Source organism: Hemitrygon akajei, chromosome 3 (genome assembly GCF_048418815.1).
Source record: "Hemitrygon akajei chromosome 3, sHemAka1.3, whole genome shotgun sequence".
Lineage (NCBI taxonomy): Eukaryota > Metazoa > Chordata > Chondrichthyes > Myliobatiformes > Dasyatidae > Hemitrygon > Hemitrygon akajei.
The window spans coordinates 178,591,280-178,614,719 of record NC_133126.1 but is presented as its reverse complement, the minus strand read 5'-3'; the positions used below and the strand labels follow the sequence as shown (position 1 = coordinate 178,614,719).

At 39.7% G+C, this 23,440-nt stretch overlaps 1 protein-coding gene across 2 annotated transcripts in view; it reads left to right on the top strand.

The window, feature by feature from the left end:
* LOC140725677 (F-box only protein 36-like) overlaps positions 1-21,910 on the top strand; it is a 66,070-nt gene extending 44,160 nt beyond the window's left edge. For both annotated transcript variants that reach the window (XM_073041482.1, XM_073041481.1), the window contains 3 exons: positions 6,551-6,659; positions 15,021-15,193; positions 20,445-21,910. In XM_073041482.1, the coding sequence (XP_072897583.1) occupies positions 6,551-6,659; positions 15,021-15,193; positions 20,445-20,651 (489 nt within the window). In that variant the 3' untranslated portion in view covers positions 20,652-21,910. The remainder of the gene's footprint in view (positions 1-6,550; positions 6,660-15,020; positions 15,194-20,444) is intronic.
* The last annotated feature ends 1,530 nt before the right edge of the window (positions 21,911-23,440 follow it).

Sequence of the window (23,440 nt, the reverse complement as noted above, 5' to 3'; positions counted from 1 at the left end):
GTACTCAGACTCATCATTACCCAAGATGCGGCCTACAGTTTTTGTGTCATCAGCAAACTTATATATTGAGTTTGATGGAAACTTGGCTACACAATCATGGGTGTACAGTGAGTACAGCAGGGGGCTGAGTACACAGCCTTGTGGGGCACCGGTGCTCGGAGTGATTGTAGAGGAAAGTTTGTCCCCTATCTTTACAGCCTAGGTCCTGTCTGTGAGGAAGTTGAAGATCCAGCTGCAGATCTGAGTGCTAAGACCCAGGTTCCGGAGCTTAGGAATCAGCTTATTTGGAATGATGGTATTAAAGGCAAAGCTGTAGTCGATGTAAAGGATCCTTACATATGTGTCTTTATTCTCCAGGTGTTCTAAGGAGGAATGTAGTGCCAGAGAGATGACATCTGCCATTGACCTGTTGCTCCTCTAATAATAATGTCAGACACTGTTGTCATTGAGGATGGAAAGGCCCTGATTTAGCCTTTTCCAGTTAGTTCAAGTAAAGAAATATGTATTGTGGAAATCTGAAACAAAAACAGGAAATTCCAGAAACATTGAACAAGCCAGGCAGGATCCGTAGAGAGAGAAACATGGATAAACTCCATCAGTTCTCAAATGTTGGTTCTGTTTTCCCTCTCCAAAGAAACTGCTAACTGGAAATACTCTACTAGTTGGACAGCATAAGTTCCAATATCATTCACAACTGGAAATGACAGAATCACAGTGCTAATGATTGAATTTGTTGGATATACAATCACTTTGGCGTACTTAAATATTACAATGGATTCTGGTTATTTGGGCACATCAAGACCCATTTTGGCCCAATTTAGTGGCTGTCCCAATTAGCCAAAGTTTCATGGAGAAAGTTAAAAATGTATTTAAAAAGACAAACTGAGTTATAAATTATGTATTTAAATGAAATACAGAACAAATTAGAACACTATCAATAGTCCTACAGTACTACCAAATTGCATATTAGTTCTTAATGATTATCAACAGAGGAATTCATCCAGTCTATGCAAAGAACAAAATCAGTGCAGACACTGAATGCAGATAATGGAATGCCTACATATAATGCTATTGACAATTGCATCTTCCAAATCTTCATTTTCATTGTAACATTCAAGATGATTGTCGATACCTTCAAATTTTTCATAGTTCCTAACTTGAAGTAGTAAAATCATTTTATTTTCTAGCTCGGCCATTTCTGGCATTTTCCATACCTAAATTTTCTTACTGAATATTTCTCGCCAACTATCAATGACAAAAATCTCTGCTTTTTGAACACAAGCATACTATTTAAAACTGATGCTATTTAAAAAACTTCACTCAGAGCAAGGCATAGTGTCCAATGGCCATGCAAGTTCGCGCGAGTGATGCTAGTTAGGACCTGTTTGGCAAAAGTCTCCTGCCCAATGAACTGGTATAGTGTCCCAAATAAAGAAGGGAATCATGCTATTTTCTCGAATTTTTTTTTGTGCTTAAACAGTTGTCCCAAATAAATAGTTGCCCTGATTAACCAATGGCTCAATTAACTGGAATCCTCTGTATTACTATTTAGCAGCACAGTATTATTATGTTGTAGATCTAACAGGTTATCAACTAATTTTTGAGCACACTTCATACTACTACTGAGATGTTGCTCACGGTGGTGGTGTGTGTATTTACATCAACACGGAATGGTGTAAGAACTCTGTGCTGGTTTCCAGACATTGCTCATTGCTAGTCGAGTTTGTGGCTGTTAGATGCAGACCATTTTATTTGCCATGGGAATTTACCTCTGTCCTTATATTCAGTGTGTACATTCCCCCCAGTGCTAATGCTAAGAAGGCGCTCTGTGAACTGTACGGGGCTATTAGTGAACTGTAGAACATGCACCCTGATGATCTGTTTATTGTCGCTGGTGATTTTAACCACGCAAACCTTAAGTCAGTGCTCCCCAAATTCCATCAGTATGTGGACTTTGCAACGAGAGGGGAGAACGTGTTGGACCTGGTTTACACAAACATCCCCAACGTGTACCGGACAGAGCCCTGCCCCACCTCGGTTACTCAGACCACATCTTTGTTATGCTAATCCCAGCATACAGACCACTCGTCAGGCGCTCCAGACTAGTTCAGAAGCAGGTGAAAACCTGGCCAGCAGGAGCCATCTCTGCTCTTCAAGACTGCTTTGAGCACGCTGACTGGCAATGTTCAGGGAGGCTGCAACCGATGGCGACTCTACCAACTTAGAGGAGTACACAGCATCAGTGACCAGCTACATCAGCAAGTGCATTGATGATGTTACTCTGTCCAAAACCATCGCTATACACGCTAACCAGAAGCCATGGATGACCGCAGAGGTGCGTGCGCTGCTGAGGTCCCGCGACTCCGCCTTCAGAGCAGGCAACAAGGCAGCTCTAACAACAGCAAGGGCCAAACTGTCCCGAGCCTCAGAGGGGCAAAGCATGCACATGCCCAGCTAATCCACAGTTACTTCCAGGACAATGGCGACATGCGGCGCATGTGGACGGGCATCCGGGACATCACCAATTACAAGACAACATCACCTGACTGTGCAGGTGATGCCTCCCTCCCAGATGCGCTGAATAACTTCTACGCCCAGTTTGAGGCGGAAAATTATGTGGCGGCAAGTCCACCCCTCTTACAAATGACCAGATGCTGTGTCTCACTGTGGCCAACGTGAGAAGAACCCTATGCAGGGTCAACCCACGGAAGGCTGCTGGACCAGACAACGTCCCTGGTAGAGTGCTCAGAGGATGTGCAGACCAGCTAGCAGATGTTCTCACTGACATCTTCAACATCTCCCTGAGCAGTGCCACCATTCCAACGTGCTTCAAGGCCACCACCACGTCCCCGTGCCAAAGAAGTCTTCAGTGTCCTGCCTAAATGACTACCGTCCCGTTACACTTACATCCATCATCATGAAGTGTTTCGAGAGGCTCATCATGAGGCATATCAAGACACTGCTGCTCCCCTCACTGGACCCCCTGCAGTTTGAATACTGTCCCAACCGCTCAACAGATGATGCCATTGCCACCACCCTCCACCTGGCCCTAACCCACCTGGACAAAAAAGACACATACATTCGGATGCTGTTCATAGACTTCAGTTCAGCATTCAACACAATCATCCCTCAGAAACTGATTGGAAAGCTGAGCCTACTGGACCTAAACACTTCCCTCTGCAACTGGATCCCAGACTTCCTGACTGGGAGACCTCAGTCAGTCCGGATTGGGAGCAGCATCTCCAACACCATCACACTGAGCACGGGGGCTCCCCAGGGTTGCGTGCTCAGTCCACTGCTGTTCACTCTGCTGACCCACGACTATGCTGCAACACACAGCTCGAACCATATCATGAAGTTCGCCAATGACACGACCATGGTGGGTCTCATCAGCAAGAATGACAAGTCAGCTTACAGAGAGGAGGTGCAGCAGCTAACAGACTGGTGCAGAGCCAACAACCTGTTGTTGACTTCAGGAGGGCAGGGAGCAACCACTCCCCGCTGAACATCGACGGCTCCTCGGTAGAGATCGTAAAGACCACCAAATTTTTTGGTGTTCACCTGATGGAGAATCTCACCTTGTCCCTCAACACCAGCTCCATAGCAAAGAAAGCCCAGCAGCATCTCTACTTTTTGCGAAGGCTGAGGAAAGTCCATCTCCCACCCCCCATTGTATTGAGAGCATCCTGAGCAGCTGCATCACTGCCTGGTTTGGAAATTGCACCATCTCAGATCGCAAGACCCTATAGCGGATAGTGAGGTCAGCTGAGAAGATCATCGGGGTCTCTCTTCCCGCCATCACGGATATTTACACTACACGCTGCATCCGCAAAGGAAACAGCATTATGAAGGACCCCATGCACCCCTCATATAATCTCTTCTCCCTCCTGCCATCTGGGAAAAGGCTCCAAAGCATTCAGGCTCTCACAACCAGACTATGTAACAGTTTCTTCCCCCAAGCTATCAGACTCCTCAATACCCAGAGCCTGGACTGACACCTTGCCCTATTGTCCTGTTTATTATTTATTATAATGCCTACACTGTTTTTGTGCACTTTATGCAGTCCTGTGTAGGTCTGTAGTCTAGTGTAGCTTTCTTTGTGTTGTTTTTTTTGCATAGTTCAGTCTAGTTTTTGTACTGTGTCATGTAACACCATGGTCCTGAAAAACGTTGTCTCATTTTTACTATGCACTGTACCAGCAGTTATGGTCGAAATGACAATAAAAGTGACTTGACTTGATTTGAAGATTGTTGCAACTAAGAGTAGAATGAAGGCTATTGAAGGTTACAAACTGTTTTAGAATGTAATTCTGCTGAAGATGCCCCTGGTGTCTTGGAATTGCTGGATTTGAATTTGACACAATGGAGGAATTCCATGTTTTGTCTCCATTACAATATCTGAGCAAAAATTAAAGCAGTATTTTATAGACAAAAGAATATCTGAAAAATTAAATAATCATGCAAAACTGGATTTAATAGCGAGCCCTCTGTGAATTGCATGATAAACACTATTTGTAATTCCTTCTATTAAAAATGTTCTGAAGTGAGCAAGATTTACTTATTTAGAATAAGCAAGAAATCCTTTGACTTGCTAAAAACTCTATGCCTTTTCTTTTCATTTTTTAAAGAAAGGAAAGAAATGATGCCAGATAAATTTGACTTCACTTTTAATTTTGCAACTCTGCTTAGAATCTCAGCCATAGGTACTGGGAATTATTAAGTTGTAGTACCTTCATATAATTGAGTCCATCAAGGAAATGAAGGATTTTTGCCAAATGCCTGGTGCAATGCAGAGCTAGATTTGTGCTACTTCATTATTGCAAGCTTTGGAGGATGCTTATTAACACAATTGTCCAAATGAAACTCAATGCAAGACCAGTCTGCAAGTCTGTACCATACCTGTCTAAGTGCCTCTTGAATGTTATTTTATCTGCTTCTACCTCTCTCCTTTGCAGTATTTCCAAGCAACTACCACTCCCATGTGTAAAACAAAACTTGCCATACAAGTCTCCTTTAAACTTTCCCTTTCTCAGCTGATAGTTATATCATTCTGTATGGAATTCCCCAACAGTCAAGAAATAATTAATTTCCATTTGGCACCTGCGTTAGATTCCATGACAATCATCAACCAGCAGTGGTTGCACTCCATCACTTTTTAGGTTATGATTCACCAACAGTATAATACCATGCAAGTTAATACTTAATAAAATCCATACTATCATTTATGAATTTCAGCATCATCCTATATGGCCTGTTTATGGAACAAAGAAATCAGACTCTAAGGATAAAAACACAAAATGCTGGCAGAAGTCAGCAGGCCAGACAGCATCTATGGGAGGAGGTAGTGACGACGTTTCGGGCCGAAACCCTTCATCAGAAAGGGTTCCCTTCGGCCCGAAACGTCGTCATTACCTCCTCCCATAGATGCTGTCTGGCCTGCTGACTTCTGCCAGCATTTTGTGTTTTTATTTATTTCCGGCATCTGCAGATTCACTCGTGTAGACTCTAAGGATAGTTCAGAAAAGGTCAAGACTCTCTTAATTGTCAGCCAACATGGTCAATAAATTTTATCAAAACAGTTTTATGACACCATTTTGAAAGGTACCTTTTGAGCAGGGCTTTTTCATATTTGATGGACTTGATAGAGTTATTTTCAGGAGATGAGGTTCCTTGGCTGTTCATTTGATGTCATTTACATGGATATTTGAAAGGGTAATAACTGATGGGTATTTGGGTATATTTGTGACTGTAAGATTGTTACCAGAAGGATAACAGCTCTTTATCTTTGTTCTCCTGCTTTTTATAGTGTTGATTTATGATTCAGACCCAAGAATGGGGTTTGATTTAAAAAGAGTTTGCAGATGATAGAAAAATGATTGTGTGGTTGACAGTAAAAGTGAGTCATTATATTTCAGGAAACTTATATAAATCATTTGATCTGTTGAGTAGAAATGTAGCAGATAGAATTAGTATCACAAAAATGTAAGGAATTTGGGGAGGTGCAGCAAGAGAAGGGAATTGGCAATAAATGGAAGAATATTGAATAGGAATTTAGGTCTTCCTCTGTGTCATTGACATAAATATTGCATATTCAGCACACGTTCAACTTCAAAGTTCAAAGTTCAAAATAAAATTTACTGACAGAATACGTATGCGTCATCACATGCAGCCCTTATTTTTCTGTGGGCATACTTAGCAAATCTTTAGAACAGTAACTGTAAACATCAGTTTTTTAAAAAACTGCAAATACAAATATAACCTTGTGATGAATGGACCCAAATTAATTTCTGTAGTATTCTTGTCTTGACAAATAAGCTATTTTATTATTTTCACAGAGAGATAGCTTTAAAAGTATCACACTACACAACTTCATTTCTTTACCAAAGTACAAATGTTTGTATATTTCATTACAGATTCATAATGGTTAAAATTTGTTTATTAATTGTTTTAATGTAAATCTCATCACAGATTTTAAGATTATGGAAGTACATGCAAATAAATGTTAATATGCAGATCACTTGTTATGGCCTGCAATTGCATCTAAACACAGGTAACCTGGAGGTGGTGGAAAATTTCACTTCGAAGAGAATTTCGAAATGTGAATCCTGGTGAAAAAAAGAACTCTTACCAGGACTTCTTGGATGATCTTAGTCTACAAGGTAAGAGAACTTTCGGAAGTGTGCTAGGTTACATTTGTTGCATATTTTGGAAGGGGTATAATATTTAAGATAGAGTTTAAATGCATAATATTTTTCTCTTATTGATGCCATTTACCTCATTAATCAGCAATCAGTTGTTACCATCAGCACCTTAATTCAACTGATTAAAAAGGGTGATTTCTTTCTCTGTCTGAGAAAGTTTTGTAAAGGTACAATTAAATTGAAATGCAGCCTTCTGTTTCATAGTAATACTCTGGAGACAGACACAGAGACAGGGACAGACAAAGAGGCAGGGACAGAGACAGATGGAGGCAAAGACCCAAGTGATGGTTAAGGAATACACAATATAAATCAGTGGGTTTCAGGCTACACGAATCGAACTGGCTTGGAAACATTAATTTGTTATAGGGGCTGTTTTAACCCCTGTGCTTCATTTGCATGCTATGTGTTGGTTGCCTGTGTGGATATGTTGGGAAGTGGCAATCACACAGAAAACTTAAGAGCTGGAATAAATTGCTCTTCTCCTAAAAGGACATAGTTTAATACCCTAAGGAAGGCAAATGCAATTGTTAGCATTTATTTCAAGAGGACTAGAATATAACAGCAAGAATGTAATGCTAAGGTATTCAGACAGCATTTGGAGTATTGTGAACAGTTTTAGGTTCCTTATCTGAGAAAAGATGCACTGGCATTGGACAGGGTCCAGAGGAAGTTAATGAGAGTGATTCAGGAATGAAAGGGTTAACATATGAGGAGCGTTTGATGACTCTGGGGCTATACTCGCTGGAGTTTAGAAGAATGATGGGGGATCTCATTGAAACATCGAATATTAAAAGGCCTAGATAGAGTGGATGTGGAGAGGATGTTTCCTATAGTGGGAAGTTTAGTAACGTAGAAAACAGTCTCAGACTATAGGGACATCCATTTAGAACATAGATAAAGAGGAATTTCTTTAGCTTGAGGATAGTGAATCTGTGGAATTCATCACTACGTCATTGACTACTTAAAGTGGAGGTTGATAGTCATGGTGTCAAAGGTTATGAGAAGGCAAGAGAATGGGGTGGAGAGGGATAATACCTGAGCCAGGATGGAATGGTGGTGCAGACTTGAGGGGCCAAATAGTCAAATTGTGCTCCTCTGTCTTATGGTCTTAAGCACTTAAGTAGGTGGAATCAGAAGACAAAATATCATCTAAATGAAGAAAGATTGCAAATCAGTGAAGTATAGAGACATTACATGTTCTAGTGAATAAATCACAAACATCAAACAAGTGGCTATGAGGATAAATTGCATTTTGGTTTAATTGTAAATGGTTTGGAGTTTAACAATAGGAAGGTTTTGTTGCACTTCTTGTGTTAGATGAAGCCACACCTGGAATATTATCACAGTATTACTTACTGTTAAAAAATGATATAGTAGCATATATAGACGCAGACCGAAGGATATTCATGAAGCTAATTCTGGAGAGGAGAGGATTGTCCTTTCATCAGAGGTTGTATTCTTTGGAGAATTTGGAGATTGTATTATTTCTTAAAAGAAAGATGTGTAATCTTAGTGAAGCAGAAGATCCTGAGGGAGTGTTACAGAGTTAAGATAGAATTATACAGCACTGATAAAGGCCCTTCCAGCTCATCTTGTCCATGCCCACCATCACATTTGTCTAAATCCCTGTATGCCTTTCCTATCCTCCATCTATCCAAATGTTATGATTGAACCTGCATCCACCATCTTCTTTGAAAATGTGTTCCAGATAACCACCATCCTGTGTGTACTGTGGGGGAATAAACCTACCACTCAGATCTCACCTCTCACTTTAAACCTGTGTCCTCTAGTTCTAGACTAGCAAAACATACTCTGTCTATCTATCTATTTCTGTCCCTCATAACTTTAGAAAACTCTATAGATGTTTTCACTAGTAGCAGGGGACAAGGGAACATAATTACAAAACAAAGGACTGGGAAGAGATTTTTCTTTTCAGAGAGGGTTGCAAGGTCCAGAATGTATGAAATAATTAATATGGAGGTAGAGACATTTTCGGAAGATTGGGGAATTGAGGCGTTTCAGGGAACTGCCATAGAACAGGAGTTGAGGCCAGAGTAGATCAGCCAGGATCATATTGAGTGATGACCAGGGTTGAGGATCCAAATGTTGTACCTCTGCTTTTACTTTATTTTGTCTACTTGTGGAAGGCTAACCCTAATTTAGGTGGGAGCATGGGGATAGCAGATGAGGAAATTCTGGTAGTCCTTCAGTGGATGCATTGCTGATCAGTTTATGATGCTACTTGAAATTCAAAATTCTCAAATTTGTCGGTGCTACTAAGTGAAACTAATGTTGCTAATGCTATATTGGATGAGGTGTGAGATGACAGCCTAGAAATCAGATTGTATAGTTGCTGCTTCTTAAAGAGGTACAGTTAGGGTTAATAAGTTGTGGGTATGCTATGTTGGTGTTTGGAGTGTAGAGACACTTGCCCTTCCATTACTCATGTTAGAATGGAAAATGCAGAAAAAAACTCAGCAACTGTGCAGCATCTGTGGAGAGAGAAAGAGCACACACTTCTGTTCTACATTCCTTGTCAGAATGAGGAAAAAGAAAGAGATATGAGTTAATTTAGTAAATTGGTTTATTATTATCACATTTACCAGGGTATGTGGGCAAATCTTTGTTTTGCATGCCATCCACATGATCATTTCATCACTTCAGTATGTCAAAATAGTACAAGGGTAAAGCAATAACAATGCAGAACATAGTGTAGCAGATACAGAGAAAATGTAGTGCATGTAGATAATAAGGAGCAAGGCCATGATGAGGCACATTGTGAGGTCAAGAGTCCATCTTATCGTACAACATAAGAAGTTGTCAGTAGCAGAGAAAATGGGGAAGGTGTTATCGGGAAAAACCACTAAGGGCAAACCAAGTGAAAAGGACAGGTTGAAATTTTTGCTTTCTGGTAGAACATTTTAATGTTTTGACAATCCTGGATGAGAAGTTGCAGCAAATTCAATAGTAAATTCAAACAAGTCAAAAGAACTGGAGATACTGGAAATCTGAAATTAAAACAAAAAAAAACTGGAAAAACTCAGCAGGTTAGAAAATGTGTGGGAAAATAATTAATCTTTCAAGTAAATTCAGCAGTGACTTCAACAATATAATTATCTGCTTTCTGACAAGATTTCTACCTGTTCCATTTGCATGTTCACTCTTTCTCTTTCTCTGTCTCCATATCCTTACCCCACCACCCCTCTCTACAATTTCTCCCCTGCCAGAAACAAACTTGTAATTCGCTTTCTCATTTCTGACAAAAGGCAGTAGGGCCAAGATATATTTCAGATTATTGGCATCTGCATTTTTTTTATTAAATTTCCATTACTATCTTTATCTCAATTAAATGGACAATATGGCCTGGTGAGAAGAGCAGCTAGCTTCTGCAGAGCAAGATGATTTCCCTGCCCCAGCTTGATGTTAAGCATTGGGAGTGAGCTGATGACCTTAAATGCTTATATACCAAAGATGTTTAAATTGCCTATGGCATTTTGTACTCTCAATACTAGAGATACTTAAATCCTGAAAGTTATCAATGGAGTAGTTGGAGAGAAACTACTGCCATTGATAGAGAATCAAGAACAAAAGGATATAAAATGAATTTGTTTGCAGATAAACCAGAAATATGGTGGGCTATAGGGAGAGTGATTTGAAGCAGAATTCACTGAGTTTCTTTGACATAGAGCCAATGTGGTCTTGACAGACCTTCACTGAGATCCAGAATAATCAGAGCTTGAAGAGCTACTAGTATAAGAAAGCTGTCAAGATCCTTTTAAGAAGAGAGGGAGCCAGTTAGCCTGGCTTCAGTGATTGGAAAGATATTGGAGTCTATTACTAAGAATGATGTTTCAGGGTACTTGGAGGCATATGATAAAGTAGGCCAATGTCAGCATGGTTTTCTAAAGGAGAAATTTTGCCTGACGAATCTGTTGGAGTTCTTTGAGGAAGTAACAGGCACGATAGACAAAGGAGAGTAAGTGCATGTTGTTTATTTGAATTTTCAGAAGCCTTTTGACAAGATACCACATATGAAGCTGAATAACAAAATAAGAGCCCATGTTTATGGAAGATTGGCTGACTGGAAGGGGGTAAAGACTGGGAATAAAAGGGACCTTTTTTGGTTGACTGCCGGTGTCTACTGGTGTGTCACAGGGGTTGGTGTTGGGTCTGCTTCTTTTCACGTTGTATGTCAATGATTTGGATGAATTAATTGATGGCTTTGTGGCCAAGTTTACAGCAATACAAAGATGGATGAAGGGACAAGTAGTGTTGAGGAAGCAGGATGTCTGTAGAGGGTCTTAGAAAGATTGGGGAATAGACAAAGATGTTACAGATGGAATATAATGTAGGGAAATGCATGGGTATGCACCTTGGCAGAAGGAATAAAGGTGTACGAGTGAATCTGCAGATGCTGGAAATAAATAAAAAACACAAAATGCTAGCAGAACTCAGCAGGCCAGACAGCATCTATGGGAGGAGGTAGTGATGACGTTTCAGGCCGAAACCCCATAGATGCTGTCTGGCCTGCTGAGTTCTGCCAGCATTTTGTGTTTTTATTTGAATAAAGGTTTTGATTGTTTAGATAAATGGGGGGAAAATTCAAAAACCAGAAATGCAGAAGGACTTGGGGGTCATCATACAGGATTCCCTGAAGGTTAACTTGCAAGTTGAGTTAGTGATAAGGAAGGCAAATACAATGTTAGCATTCATTTCAAGAGCACTAGAATGCAAAAGCAAGGATGGAATGCTGAGGTTTTGTAAGGTATTGGTCAGACTGCATTTGGAGTATTGTGAGCAGTTTTGGGCACCTTATCTAAGAAGGGATATGCTGATATTGGAGGGTGTCAAGAGGAAGTTCACAAGAATGATCTCAGGAATGAAAGTGTTAACATATGAGGTGTATTTGATGGCTCTGAGCAACTACTCACTGGAGTTTAGAAGAATGAAGGAGGAATTTCATTGAAACCTATCAAATATTGAAAGCTCTGGATAGAGTGATTGTGGAGAGAATGTTTCCTATAGTGAGGGAGTCTAAGCCAGAGGGCACAGCTTCAGAATTGAGGAATGTCCATTTAGAGAAGGGAAGAGGAGGAATTTCATTACCCATGGGTGGCAAGTCTGTGGAATTCTTTGCAGTAGATGGCTGTGCATATCATGCCATTGGGCATATTTAAGTCCGAGATTGATCAGTTCTTGATTAATCAGGGGTATTAAAGGTTATGTGGAGAAGGCAGGAGGATTGGTTTGAAAGGGATAATAATGCAGCCATGATGGAATTGCGGAGGAGATTTGATGGGCTGAATGATCTAATTCTGCTCCTATGTCTTAGGGTCTTTGAGTCCTTTTACCTTTTTGTGCACTTTGTTATTCTGGGTAGTATAGATGGGTTTAAACCTTTTTATTCCCCCAATGTTGCAGTTTCATAGAGATATAGGTGAATTTTATGATTGCCAGGTGAATCATTGCAAATTTTACTTCTGCAGCAAAACCAATGAAAAAGGGGTCATTGGTTTAAGATAGTGAATTTTTCTATTTGGACTTCCTTTGATGTTTCGTTCTTCATGCAATGACAAGATCTTGACCTTTAATATTGTTTCTCTTTCTTTATCATTGCCTGTATATTTTCAAATGAATATTGAGCACAAATAGATGATATAAATGCACAATGCTTACAAAACAATTTAAACTAAGGAGATAAATTGGTAAATAATTTGGTCCACAGCAAATTCTTTGAGACTGTTTTTGTTTCTATAATCCTGAAATTCCTAGTGTTTGCTGACAAGTGATTTTATTGCCCTGATCCATCTCTTGAGAAACTCAGTTTTTTTCCACTCCCTCCTTCTCTGTCTCTCTGCTCATTCCCTTCCCAGTTAGGGTCCTAGAACCACTGATTCCCTGACTTCAACATCAAATAATACTGGGCAGCACATTTTTGACTCTGAAAATGTGTAAAGCATGATCATTTATGCCCAGAACCTTGGACAACAGTTGCAAATGAAGTTTTTTGCACTAGAATTTCTAAATAAATCTTTCATGGATTAACATTAAACTAGTACAATTTTGGAATAGAGAGGCTTTATGATTTTCTTTTTTTTCTTGAAAAGTTTTGAAGCATTGTCAATTCCACAAAGCAAAAAATTTTCACTGTGTTAGGAAGCATATAAATAGATTCAGATTCAGATTCAGTTTATTGTCATTTATAAACCACAAATACAATGCATTTAAAAAATGAGACAACGTTGTCCGGAATGATATCACGAAAAAGCACAAAACAGACCACACAAGAAAAACCACATAACGTTTGGTAGTCCCCAGTCTAGAGTCCAGAGAGGCTGCTGCGTATCGATATTGCGCTACCTTCTTAGCATGTTCCCCAGAAAGGAATTGCAAACCCATCAGACAAACTTAAAGCTACAAGACATACACAAACCACATAGTTACATATAGTTAACATATAGTTTCAACAGTGCAGACAATACCATAATTGATACAAGACTAACTGACAAAGACCACATAATTATAACACATAGTTTCAACAGTGCAAAGCAATACCGTAATCTGATAAAGAGCAGTCCATGCACGGTTTAAAAGAAAGTCTCAAAGTCCCGACAGCCCATCATCTCACGCAGACAGTAGAAGGAAGAAAAACTCTTCCTGCCATGAACCTCCAGCGCTGCAGCTTGCCGATACAGCACTTTGGGAGCTCCGACCACAGCCAACTCCGAGTCCGTCCGAAAACTTTGAGCCTCTGACCAGCCCTCCGAGCACCGAGCACCATCTCTGCCGAGCGCTTCGACCCCGGCACCGTCCGCCAAGCAACAGGCAAAGCCGAGGATTCGGGGCCTTCCTCCCGGAGATTTCTCCGATCGCATAGTAGCAGCGGCAGCGAAACAGGCATTTCAAAAGTTCCACCAGATGTTCCTCCGTGCTTCACACATCCGTCTCCATCAAATCAGGATTGTACATGGCCCCTACTTACAGATAACAGATATTCATTCCTGGAGTGGCCACTGCGCGCTGCGTTGCGCCGCCATCTTGAAGTTCAGGTTCTTAGTTTTAGCAAACAATTGTTGGAGAAAAACTACAAACTGGCATTACAAACTTTGATCAGTTTGAAGTTAAAATATTAACCTTTATTAATCTTTCCAATCTTAGTGCTTTCATACAATCAGACTTGCAAAACTGATCCAAATTTACACAGAGCTTACTGAGGATGTTGCAATAACATAGGGATGACAAGGGGTAAGTGAAAATCAACAGGCATAACATTCAATGGTTAGAGTTTTTTGTAGATTTAGTTGAAATTTGAGATTGAAAGTATTCCCAAAAGCAGGAAAAGCAGGTAATAAAAGGGTAGTGTTGACTTTGACCACTTGTGTGATGTCATTGTAAATCTGGTACTCAAGTCCACAGGACTTGATTCATAGCATTGTCCTTAATAACTTCCTGTTCTAACTTCCTTATTATTTTATGCCTGGGAGCTTCTAAAATGCATCATCTCTCTTGTGCTTTCCACTTTTCTTCACCAAGACCTTTTTGGCAGAGTCAGAAAGCCTTGGACCCTGTTCTAAACCATGTTGTGGCATTCCTCAATGTTTTTAAGGTCAGATACATTTGTAAAACACTTGTTTCAAACTGTAATTCAATCTCCTTTAAGGAATGCGGGCTAATTGTCATTACTGCAGCCAGGCTAGCTTTAAATAGTTCCAGCCATTCATGAGATGAGCTCCTGATGTACCCGACCAATCACATGCTTTGTAGCAAATGCATTCTGAAATAATTTAAGAACACAATACTTGAAGTATAGCGTTCGTTTGTGGTCATCTCATTATAGGAAGGATGTAGAAGCTGTAGAGAGGGCTCAGAGAACATTTACCAGGATGCTGCCTGGATTAGAGAACATGTCTAATGAGGAAGGGTTGAGTGAGGTAGGATTTTTTTTACGCAAAGAGTGGTATGTGCCTGGAACATACCGCTGGTGGTGGTGGTAGAAGCAGATACAATTAGGATACTTAAGAGATTCTTTGGAAGATAAATTCGTAAATAAGAAAAGTAGAGGGTTATGGGGTATGTTGGAAGGAAGGGTTAGATTGATCATTGAATAGGGTTCTAGTGAGCTGAAGGACCCATACTGTGCTGTACCATTTTATGTTCTAAAACAAACGGGCAGCTTGATATTGATATGCTTCTTATGCTTTGCAAGCAGCCACAAGTTAATAAGTGCATTGTGATCCCAATACTAAATTTCAAGATGTAACCCTATAATTATTGCAGAAAAATTTCTAAATTACTTTCTTGTTGTGTGTTAAACCTTAGTTCATGTTGCTCTAATTTTCGGCAATGATACCCTCAAGTACGTTTGTAACCTGTGTCATCAGCAGTTTGATTATCTTGAACGTCTCCCTAAAGACTTGCTTCTTTATATAATTTCATTTTTGGAGCTTGAGGACATCGCCAGACTTTCCCAAGCATCCAGAAAGTTTAAACAGGTAAGATTATTTTTGTTGTTAAATCACTAATATTTCATGAGCCTGAAAAATTGGAATAATTTAGGTTTCCTAATATATTGCGTACAGTGACCAAGAGGAGGGCAAATCATTGGTTACTCGAGCCTGTTTCACTATGACTCCAAATATTGACGGTTATCAAATTAGAATCTGTGTTTAAGCCATGGAGACTATGCACACAGTGTAAAAGAGTAAATTAATGTAGTTGCTATCAATCATGCTGGAAGGTTCTAAAGAAGAATGCCTTTTATCCCCAGAACATTTTTCACCAATTTTGCTGAATTAGAACTTAAAAAATAACAGCAGGAATAGGTCATTTCCCCTTGTGCCTACTTTCTCATTCAATAAGATTGTGGTTGATCATTTACTTTGGTGCCACCTTCCTGCATAAAACTTGGATTCCTTGATTCCCTTAATCTAGAAATGTAGCAAGGTTTTTGTAAATATATTGATTTCAAACTCAGAGTACAGGCCTATCCCTCTTAATCTTTCCTCATATGACAAAACCATCATCCCAAGAATCAATCTGGTGAACCTTTGCTGCATTTTCTCATCACAGATATTCCTATTATTAATGCACATGAGTGAAAGAATCGACCGCAGGGAAATAAGTGAGGGACTGGGATTGCTGGCCAGTACAGATCAGTTGGGCCAAGTAGTCGTCGTCTATGTTGTTATGAAAGAGAGAAGCAAAGAGCTTGCATGCACTTCAGAATCAGGTTTATTAACACTGGCATGTGTCATGAAATTAATTAACTTAGCTGTAGCAGTTCAATGCAATACATAATATAGAAGAAAATATTTATTTTTATATTAAATAGATTAAAAATTGTGCAAAAACAGAAATAATATATATTTAAAAAGTGAGGTTCACAGGTTAGATGTCCATTTAGGAATCCAATGGCAGAGGGGAAGAGGATGTTCCTGAATCGCTGAGTGTGTGCCTTCAGGCTTCTCTACCTCCTACCTGATGGTAACAATAAGAGAAGGGCATGCCTTGGATGCTGGGGGTCCTTAGTAATGGAAGCTGCCTTTCTGAGACACCGCTCCTTGAAAATGTCCTGGGTACTTTGTAGGCTAGTACCCAAGATGGAGCCAACTAAACTTACAACCCTCTGCAGCTTCTTTCAGTCCTGTGCAGTAGCCAACCCATACTAGACAGTGATACAGCCTGTCAGAATGCTCTCCATGATACATCTATAGAAGTTTGAGTGTTTTTGTTGACATACCAAATCTCTTCAAACTCCTAATGAAGTATAGTCACCGTCTTGCCTTCTTAATAGCTGCATCAATATTTTGGGACCAGGTTAGGTCCACAGAGATTTTGACACCCAGGAACTTGAAACTGCTCACTCTTTCCAATCTGATCCCTCTGAGGATTGGTATGTGTTCCTTCGTCTTACCCTTCCTGAAGTCCACAATCAGCTCTTTCGTCTTATTGACGTTGAATGCAAGGTTGCTGCTGCGACACCACTCCATTAGCTGGTATATCTCGCTCCTGTACACCCTCTCGTCTTCATCCAAGATTCTACCAACAATGCAAACACGAGAAAATCTGCAGATGCTGGAAATTCAAGCAACACACACAAAATGCTGGTGGAACACAGCAGGCCAGGCAGCATCTATAGGAAGAAGCACTGTCGACATTTTGGCCGAGACCCCTATGAAGGGTCTTGGCCCGAAACATCGACAGTGCTTCTTCCTATAGATGCTGACTGGCCTGCTCCGTTCCACCAGCATTTTGTGTGGTGTTGCTTCTACCAACAATGGTTGTATCATCAGCAAATTAATAGAGAGAATCTAGATAAAGGCACAAGGAGAATAAGTAATAGAAGGAAATTCTATTCGGGTTATGAAGTAGTTTGGAAAGAGGTTCATATCAGAGCATAAGCATTGACTTAGAGCTGAGATAATGCAGTATTTTCTATTCAGTTTTTGCAAAAGAGAGTGAAGATCTACCTGCTCATTTGAAGCTAAAAGTTGTAGTTCACAGAATAAACTAGAGAGTCATGGATGTCCAGAGTTGTTTTAACAAGTGTACCTTCTCATTTGATTAGCAGAAAGACACTTGATATAAATATATTTTAATTGAGTACAAACATCATATCAGTGAGGACAATTTTGAGTGCAACATTACTGTCACCAACAGAGGGGGCTACTGATATGCTTCTCAGAATTTTGAAACAAAAGAAATAGTTCAATATCCACAGGAATACAACTTCTGTTGGGGCCAGCCTGGCAAGAGTAAGGTTTCAGATCACTGTCAAAATTACATTAAGTACCTCATGCAGTTGCGAGGAAATCTGCAGATGCTGGAAATTCAAGCAACACACAAAAATGCAGGTGGAACACAGCAGGCCAGGCAGCATCTATAGGAAGAAGCAAAGTCGACGTTTGGTCTTGGCCCGAAACGTTGACATTGCTTCTTCCTATAGATGCTGCCTGGCCTGCTGCGTTCCACCAGCATTTTGTGTGTGTTCCTCATGCAGTCGACTGTTTTCACTCCATTGGTTTTTATATTGTCAAAAGACCAAATAATTATATGACCACAGACGGAAGAGATTTTGCTGTTGCTGGAAATCTTGAGCAACACACACAGATGACATCAGTCCTAATGAAGGGTATTGGCCTGAAATAGTGAAATACTGCCCAAGTTGCTGAGCTTCTTCAGTATCCTGTAGTGTTGCAAAGGATTTTACAACATCATTTTAAGCTCAGCACATTATTTTAATTGATATGCACAATGGTAAAAATTAGACTTAATTTTTTTGCATAAATTGAATTTTCTTGATGTCTCATGCCCTCCGTTCCAAATATCATTGTGATCTATCAGGAGACATTTCATTTAAACTTATTTCAAGGCTCTCCGTTCTCACTTCTGATTCATGGTCATGACCCAAGACATTGAATCTTTGCTCCCCACACCCACAGGTGCTTTCAACCCCCACCCACTGAGTTCCTGCAGCATTTCTTTATTTTTCCCCATTTCAAAATTGCATTACACATCCTTTTAATCTTGATTCTTCTGAAAGTAAGGATATGGAAAGCTTCCAAAGCCCCTTTTACACCTCCAAAAGTATTAGTGAACTGTCTCTGGTGATTCGCCTTCAATTTCATTTTATTTCATTTTCTTCGAGTCTCCATTCTGCACATTCCTTCAGTTTTAATGTATTCCAAGATTCAGATTCATTTGTGTATCACATGTACATTGAAACATACAGTGAAATATGTTGTTTGTGTTAGCAACCAACACAACCTAATGATGTGGTGGGGACAGCCCACAAACATCACCACACATTCCAGTGTCAACATAGTATTACAAAATGTTTACAAGCACCTGTAAGAACAGCAAGACAAAGTTCATATTAGATTTATTATCAAAGTACGTATATGTCACCATATACTACCCTGAGATTCATTTTCTTTCAGGCATAGAACAAAGAAATACAATGGAATAAATTAACTGACAAACAGCTAATGTGCATAAGAAGACTAACTATGCAAGAACAAAAAATAAACATACAAATAAACAAATAAATACTGTGAACATGAGTTGTAAGAGTCCTTGAAAGTGAGTCCATAGGTTTTGGAATCAGTTTAATGTTGAGGTGAGTGAAGTTATCCATGCTGGTTCAGGACCCTGATGGTTGAATGCTTCAACCCACCCATCCATCCATCCACTCACACACAAACAGTCCTCCAACCTCAGCCTTCAGCCTCCAATGGCTTCAAGGGCTCCAACTTCCCCAATGGCTGAAATCACAACTTACACTTCACCTACAACCCCAAATGCTCCTTGGTCCATTAGGATACAAAGCAGTGAATTTTAGTGATGAAGACAAAATTAGTGAAGACTTGTAAGTTATGCTAAAAAGGTATCTGGAGAAAAAGAGAAAGAGAGCGATGCAACTACTTGTACTTGTTTGAAAGAGAGAGCATAATTTGAATTGCCAGCCAGTTACTATCAGATAGTAACAATGGTTTTGAGCCACTTTTGCACTGCAGTTTCACAATGCAGCCAAAGCTTTATTCAGAGCCAATGTTATTACTTGTCCTTTGCATTCCCTTGAAACTCTCTCCAAATTCAGCCCAGTTTGACTTGATTACCGGTGCATGGAGAATGAGGCGTGATCAAACTAGATCTAGATCTTAGCATGCCCACTTGGACTCCTTACTTTGGATTTCTCACTTTGCTCCTGTTCCTGATTGTGTAACCTTTAGAATTCTCTATCCCAGACACATATGAGGGCTCAGTTACTTAATCTGCTTAAGGATGGGGTTAATAAATTTTCATTTTAAGGGATTGGTATGGAGTTTGGACATTACAAATAACTAATCATGATATTATTACATACCATATTGAATTAAAGGAGGCATACGGGCACTACTGTTTTATTTTATTCCCTTAAACTATTCATTGACTCGGCATGATGGTCAAGACATGCAGATATCCATTCCTGTTTTTTCAGCATCTTTCTTGCCTTGTGATATTAGTTTTATACACAGCTGGATCAAAATACTTTTTTTTTAATCTGACAATTAATGAAATGTACTGTATAGAAAGAGCCTACCTTGTGCACACTGACCGTAATGCCTACTTCTTTCAAGTACCTGTCCAAATGCTTTTCAAACATTGTAATAATAATCTGGGGGTGGCGTGGTAGTGTAGTGGTTAGTACAATGTTTTACAGTACTAGCGACAGGTTTGATCCCACCACTGCCTGTAAGGAGTTTGTATCTTCTCTATGACTACATGGTTTTCTTTCCCATTATCCAAATGCGTACTGTTTGAAATGTTAATTGGTCATTGTAAATTGTTCTGTGTTTAGGCTAGGAATAAATTGGGGCCTTGCTGGGTGGTACAGCTCTAAATAAATAATTTCTGCCTCTACAACAACTTATGCCATTTCTTTCCAATTATCCATCTCTGTGCAAAAAGATACCCGTCAGTTCATGTTTAAGTTTATTACTTCACACCTTAAACTTCAGTTTTAGTCTGCTGTGCCCTGGGAAAGACATTCTATCAGGCTTTCTAACCCTCATAATACTATGCCTCTGCAAGGTCACTCCTCAGCCTCTTGTGTCCATGTGTGCGTAATGCTAGCCAATCCAATCTAGTCTGACTTCTTTGAATAGGGTAAAGAATGCTTATGCTTAGAAACATATAGCGGGATAAATTAGGTATGCAAAATGGATTTTTGTCGCACAACAAATTTTTCTGTTTTCTCTACAGACGTGCAATACAGATGAACTCTGGGAACAAATTGTGTTGCGATATTGCGATACCATAACCCCTGAAATGCAAGCTTTGGCTTTGGAGATTGGTTGGAAAGAGATCTTCTTCACCAACAAACTTCAGTTACAGAAAAAGATCAGTCGAAGACGACAAAGAGTTGAGAATAAAAGCGAAGATGTGCCAGAATCAGAGCTTGCGTTGTAAATGGAAAGTTGCATACATAGTTGGTGCATGCAATAGAAAGCTGTTTGCTGCATGGTCATTTATATTTCCTGCTCACATACCACATGGGGGCCTTAATCCTTTGTCTCATGATAGATAAAATTGTTTGGTAAGAGATTATAACTTTATTACATATTGTACTTGTTTTTAGAAATTGAGCCATGAGGGATCCATTTTTCTTTCAGTGGTATAAATTCGAGTGCTCATAATGGCCAGCAGGATGTACCCCACTTACCATAGTGAGTAAGATGAAAGCAGGGGTGTCCTTTGCCCATCCCCGAAGCAGATATTAACGCCTTTGAATGCGCTCATAATGGAGATCTTGGTCTGCTTATAATCCATTCTAAAAGATGCTTTGGTCTAAGGAAAAGTTTAAAGAAGGTGCACAGTGAAACCAATCACAAAGAAAGCTTGAAACAAAACTGTAAAAATATACTTTTTAAAATCTGTTCCCATTTATTTCCCATCTATCCCTAAACTGTCCTAAGATTCTCTGCTCTAAATTTATGAGCAGCACTACTTTCACGCCCTCTTTTCAATAAAGAATTTCTCACCTTTCCACATTTTTTCATTCTCCATCTGCCCATCCATTGTTATAATCTGTACATTAATGGCCCCTAGATTTCCAATACTCATGATTCAAGAACACATGGTGCCAAGGGTGGCTGCCAAATGCTGTTATTTTTTCCCTCTCTCTGCACCAACCAACCCCCTGCCTCCCACCCTATTTCTTGTCACTTATCCGACTACCCTTCCATGAGGCTACCTACACGTATGGTCCAGCCCTGTATCTTGGGATACTCTGATATTTAGATAGAATGTACCCTGAGCATGGGGGGGAGAATTACTCATTTTTGGAAGTATTCTTCAGGACACTGAGCTCATTGTGATGCTACAATAGATTCATAATGTAAATACTGCAGTTATAAAATTGTATTTTGATTTTTCTCTTTGTAACCTTTCACTGAAATGTATACATCAAGTATACCCCTTTATTCTAACACTCTTTAGTTTTTGTAATTATGAACTAATCTTCAAGCAAGCTATTTTTCATCTATTATACACTTGATTAGACTTTGTAGTGCATATTGGGGAATTGGAAACACTTACAGATTTAAAATCCTAATTGGAAATCCAATATTCTCTTCAGTGATCCTAAATAAAAAGTTTCAAGCAACTTCAGCTTTGTGTGATGTAAGTACACTAGTTAATGATTAATAAATATTTCATTGTCTATTGGTGAAATGTGAGTTTGAAGCTTTAATACTGAGTACATTTTTTCTTAATGTCCTTTTGTTTGACTCTATTTTCAGCTCTTGAAATCCTCTCGTCCTCAAAGTTCTTTATTAATCTCCAAATGCACTTTTTCCAAAAGAGGTAGGGAAGATTTTAATTGGACTTATTGAACCTGTATTACACAGAGTCTATAGAAGTGAGGCAAAGCAGCAGCAAGGTCATGGACCCTATACAGATTATATAGGAGGAGGTGTTTGCTGTCTTGTGGCAAATTAGGGTAGATAAATTCCCAGGCCCTTACAAGGTGTTCACTCAGATCCTGTGGGAGGCTAGTGCAGAAATTGCAGGGGACCTAGCAGAGATATTTAAAACATCCTTAGCCATGGGTGAGGTGCTGGAGGATTGGAGGATAGCTAATCTGTTCCGTTGTATAGGAAAAGCTCTAAGAATAAGCCAGGCTGGTGAGCCTAACATCAGTAGTGAGAAAGTTATTGGAAGGTACTCTAATGGACCAGATATAGAAATATTTTGATAGACAGGGAGTGATTAGGGATAGTCAGCATGGCTTTGTGTGTGGTAGGTCATGTCTAACCAATCTTAGTTTGTTGAGAAAGTTACCAGGAAAGTTGATGAAGGCAAGGTGATGGATGTTACCTACATGGACATTAGCAAAGCCCTTTAACAAGGTTCCTCATGGGAGGTTGGTCAAGAAGGTTCAGTCACTTGGCAGTCAAGATGAGGAAGTAAATCGTATTAGACATTGGCTTCCTGGGAGAAGCCAGCAAGTGGTTGCATCACTGATTGGAGGCCTGTAACTAGAGGAGTGCCATATGAATCATTGCTGTCATCTATATCGATGATCTGGATGATTATGTGGTAAACTGGATCAGTGAATTTGAGGATGACAGCAAGATTGGGGGTGTACTGGATAGCGAGGAAGACTCTCAAAGCTTGCAGCAGAATCTGGACCAGCTGGGAAAATGGGCTGAAAAATGGCGGATGGAATTTAATGTAGGCAAGTGCGAGGTGTTACACTTCGGGAGGACCAACTAGGCAAAGTCTTACACAATGAACAACAGCATGCTGAAGTTTGTGGTAGAATAGGGGGATCTGGGATTACAGATCCATAATTCATTGCAAGTAGTGTCTTTGGTAGATAGGGTTGTAAAGAAAGCTTTTGGAACATTGACCTTCATAAATCAATGTATTGAGTACAGGAGGTGGGATGTTATATTGAAATTGTATAAAATGTTGGTGAGGCCTAATCTTGTGTGCAGTTTTGGTCACCTATCACAGGAAAGATGTAAATAAGATTGATTGAAAGAGTGCAGAGAAAATTAGCAAGGATGTTACCGAGACTTGAGGATTTAAGCTACAGGGAAAAGTTAAGTAGGTTAGGACTTTATTCCCTACAACATATAAGAATGAGGGGAGATTTTATAGAGGTATATATAACTGAGGGGTATAGATAGGGTAAATGCAAACAGGCTTTTTCCACTGAGGTTGATGGATGTGGTTTCATTTGGATAGGTACA